The sequence below is a fragment of the Panthera uncia genome, chromosome F2 (assembly GCF_023721935.1).
Source record: "Panthera uncia isolate 11264 chromosome F2, Puncia_PCG_1.0, whole genome shotgun sequence".
In the NCBI taxonomy this organism is placed as follows: Eukaryota; Metazoa; Chordata; class Mammalia; order Carnivora; family Felidae; genus Panthera; species Panthera uncia.
Window position 1 is genome coordinate 75834730 of NC_064812.1, and position 3698 is coordinate 75838427.

At 44.9% G+C, this 3698-nt stretch overlaps 1 protein-coding gene across 1 annotated transcript in view; it reads right to left on the minus strand.

Moving 5' to 3' along the window:
* Positions 1–2506, minus strand: part of MRPL15 (mitochondrial ribosomal protein L15) — a 7780-nt gene extending 5274 nt beyond the window's left edge. Inside the window, exons 1-3 of the mRNA XM_049633393.1 lie at positions 2319–2506; positions 1285–1439; positions 530–695 (exon numbers count right to left, since the gene is read on the minus strand). Coding sequence (XP_049489350.1) covers positions 530–695; positions 1285–1439; positions 2319–2426 — 429 coding nt within the window. The 5' untranslated portion in view covers positions 2427–2506. The remainder of the gene's footprint in view (positions 1–529; positions 696–1284; positions 1440–2318) is intronic.
* Between the last annotated feature and the right edge of the window lie 1192 nt (positions 2507–3698).

The following is a 3698-nucleotide window of genomic DNA, read 5'->3' on the forward strand; positions in this document are numbered from 1 at the left end:
CCTGGGTGGCTCAGCCAGTTAAGTGTCCAACTCTTGATTTCAGCTCAGGTCGTGATCTCGAGGTTCATGGGTTCAAGAGCCCAGCATCGGGCTCTTCGTTGACAGTGGGGGGCCTGCTTGGGATTCCATCTCCCCCTCTCTCTGCCCCTCTCCTGCCCTCTCTCTCTCAAAATAAATAACCATTTAAAAAAAAAGAAAGAAAGAAAAATTGGGGCACCTGGGCTGACTTCAGCTCAGGTCATGATCTCACTGTTCGTGAGTCCGAGCCCGGCTTCAGGTGACCTCAAGCCCCACTCCGGGTAAGTTTGAGCCCTGCTCCAGGCTCTGCACACACTCACTCACTCACTCTCACTCTCTCTGTTTCTCTCTCTCTCCCTTTCCCTCTCTCTCTGCCCCTCGCTCACTTGCTCTCTCAAAAAATTTTAAATTAATTAATTAAAGAAATAAAAATTAAAAAGGCAGAGTGTTGATTATATGGTAATCAGAAATAGCCTTCTATGTGACACCAACAAATCTCATCCAGACTTACCTCCTCCACCAGCTGGACACCATAATCCCTTTTAAGTGGCTGGATGGTCACACCTCTCCCATTGACAAGCTGAGTTAAGTCAATAGGTTGAGTAGGATCCACTCGACCCAAATCAATAAGATATTGCAATCTATTCAGACTCAAAGGCTGATACTGGCGTCTGAAGCTACAAAACAAAGTAACAATTGGAACACTCAAATGGCTCTTCCCGTAAGTTCTTCCGATCAACTCAAAGCTTTGTCCTCTATTTTCCTCCCTCGATTTACATGATTTAACAAAAATAAAACCATCCTGAGTGCAACAAAATCACATAATATCGCTTGCTTTTTGGCAATGAAACAGAACCAGAACTTCATTTCACTAAAAACAATTTGCCTCTCTAAGCATTTACTCCACTCATTTAAACAAATTTGTCAAATGTGACTTATGCATTAACGGAGCTCAAAGTAACAAGAGGAGTTGTTTATTGGGTGACTACCCAGGTTTTTATATACATTATTGCTAAGCCTCTAACCAACCACAAGAGCTGGTATTACCATCTCCTTTGCCAGGTCTGAGCATCAAGTCCGGGCTTTTTTTCCCTCCTAATCCAGGCCAAATTTCATTACCAAAAATGATTCAGAGAAACAGCAACAAAAGTTTACCTCAAAGTGAATTTAAATTTCTACCAAGCAATTGTTTTTTTTTTTTTGGGGGGGGGGGGGACTGTCAGTGAAAATTAGGGATTTTTACTTTAAAAAGCAAAGCAACCTTACCTATGACCTTCATTAAACCCATATTTTGGGATTCGAATGTAAAATGGAGTCTGGCCTCCCTCAAAACCCAGTCTGGGCCGGGTTCCTCTCTGCCGCTCTCCCTTATGGCCTCTGCCACATTTTCGACCTCTTCTCTGACCTCTTCGCCGTCTTTCCTACAAGGAAAAGAAACGCCATTCATTTCTCCAATCAACCAGTACTAACAGCTAACGCTAGGTGCCAAGCTCTGTTCTAACCTCCGCTTTTAAGTTAGCATCCTTGCCTCTGTAAATGTAGTGAATTCTTGTAACCAAAGTCCAAATTGTGTTTCAAAGGAAAAGTTCCAAGGACGGAATGGAGGTAAGGACTCTAGGATAGGCTGGAAATGAAAAAAATCCTAGAATCAAACATCCACAACAAACAAGGTTTACACGATATTTAAGAACACTTATTTTGTAATTAATTGTAAACACATAATCGTTACCCATGTGTATTATTTAAACCTTAATTTGTAAAGAAAGGATTTTTTTCCCAAATTAACTTCCTGTCACTTCGTGAAAACGAACCGATTCTTTAAATAATAGTGTGTTGGCGCTCAGTCCCGGGTTGTGAGTTCCAACCCCACGCTGGGTGGAAACAAAATATTTTTAAAGTTAAATAAATGACAGTATGTCAACTGACAGCTTTTCTAGCTGTATTCAGTGATTTGCAGAAAAGACAACTACCGTAATCAATTCAAATCTTTCCCACGAAAATAAAGTTAACGGGAAAGTAGCTCATCTTAAATCCAACTCTGAACGAGGCCATCATTTTGTGGCTCCTGCGACTTCACGCCCTGCGCCCTAATTACAGAATCACGCTTTACCATATGAACCTTATTACGAATTGGGACCGTGTTACGAATTGGGTTCTCCGTGCAGTTGAGAACAAGGGCTCGGCAACCCTACGTTTATCCCAACACCCTCCGCAAAGAGTGCGGGAGAACGATGGCGAGGGACAGGCCGCTTCCATCGCCCCTTCCCCCGCGCGTCCTCGCACCGCCACCAGCAATTTACCGGTTTCCTGGAGCCTGGATTCGGCTTTAGGTTTGCCAAGCTCACACGTGGAAGGGCCCGGAGCAGGTCCAGGGCCCCTGTCCCACCGCCCTGCAGGGGACCGGCCATGACCCGCACAGCCAAGGCCCTCCAAGGGCGCCCGGGGTCGCCTCGGAGCCCACGTGGTCTCCGGTCGCTGCTTTACGGCCGCGGCCCCGCCCCTGTCGTACCGCAGGAACTGCTGCGCTCTCGGCCGCTGGGCTCGCCGGTGTCCGGGAGAGCCCTGGTAGCGTCCGAAGTTTTGCAGCTTAGTCTCTGCGGCTCTACCTCGTTTTCTGGGTTTTAGTTCGCTGGGGGTGCGAGCGTAGTTTGGGAGACCGTGCCTTGACCTCGTCCCTGAGCCTACGACGTTTTCCCCGGCTTTAGAAAAGCGCGCATTGAAAACGCCGTGCGTTAGGGAATCTTGGGAGTCCGTGTTTGGCCTGGCACGTTTTGTCGTGTCTTGTCCTCTAGGAGACAGTGTCTTCCCCGAGCTCCGCATGGAGCCCAGACCAAAGTAACGGGAGCGCTAAGCCTTTAGCTTTGAGCTTCGCCTGACTACACGCGGTGAGAGACAAAAATAATACCCGGGGTCCAGCTATTAAAATGCCTGGCTCGTACCGACCTGTGAGTAAGACTCAAACTATGCGTTCTCATCCCGGTGTATCTACACTACATTGCTGTGCCTGAGCTGCTGAGATAACTAATTTCGCTCATTGTTTAATGATGTTAGCGCTCGGTTATGTGTCAGGCGCGTGTTAAGTCAGCCTTACTCGGTTTATCTAAACCAGTCGTAGAGATGTTTTTATTTTTTACAGACCAAGAAGGTAAGGCTTGGCAAGGTCGAGTAGCTGGACCAAGGTCTCACGATAAAAAGCAGAGCCAGGATTCAAACTTCTACCTCCTTACAAAGTAGTATTTTTTATCAGATAAAACTGAGTATCAGCAGCACGAAATACATAAGGTTATTTTCATTCAAAAAATAGCAACTTCCCTATTTTTGCCTTGAGGGGATGTAATGTCAAAGACCATGTTCCCTCCTTTTGTTTTATTCTTTTTACATTTCGCTGTCTTGCTGTGGAGTTGTTCTTCCTGGTTGCTATTAGTTATACAATAGTGAAGTTGAGAAATTTGGGGAGGCGAACTACTTCTATGTTTGACAAAACCTTTCTGAAGTTATTTTGAATGAAATATAAAAGAAGGAAGATGCATCCATTTGTTTAAGCATATTTATGAGCACGTCACTAACTTGTTACTGAGAAATATACAAAGATGAAATCAAATAGGATCTTGCTCCCAGGTTTTTTGAAATCTACAACAGGAAATTTGTCAAAATTGAGGGTTTTTTTTTTTTAAGATTTT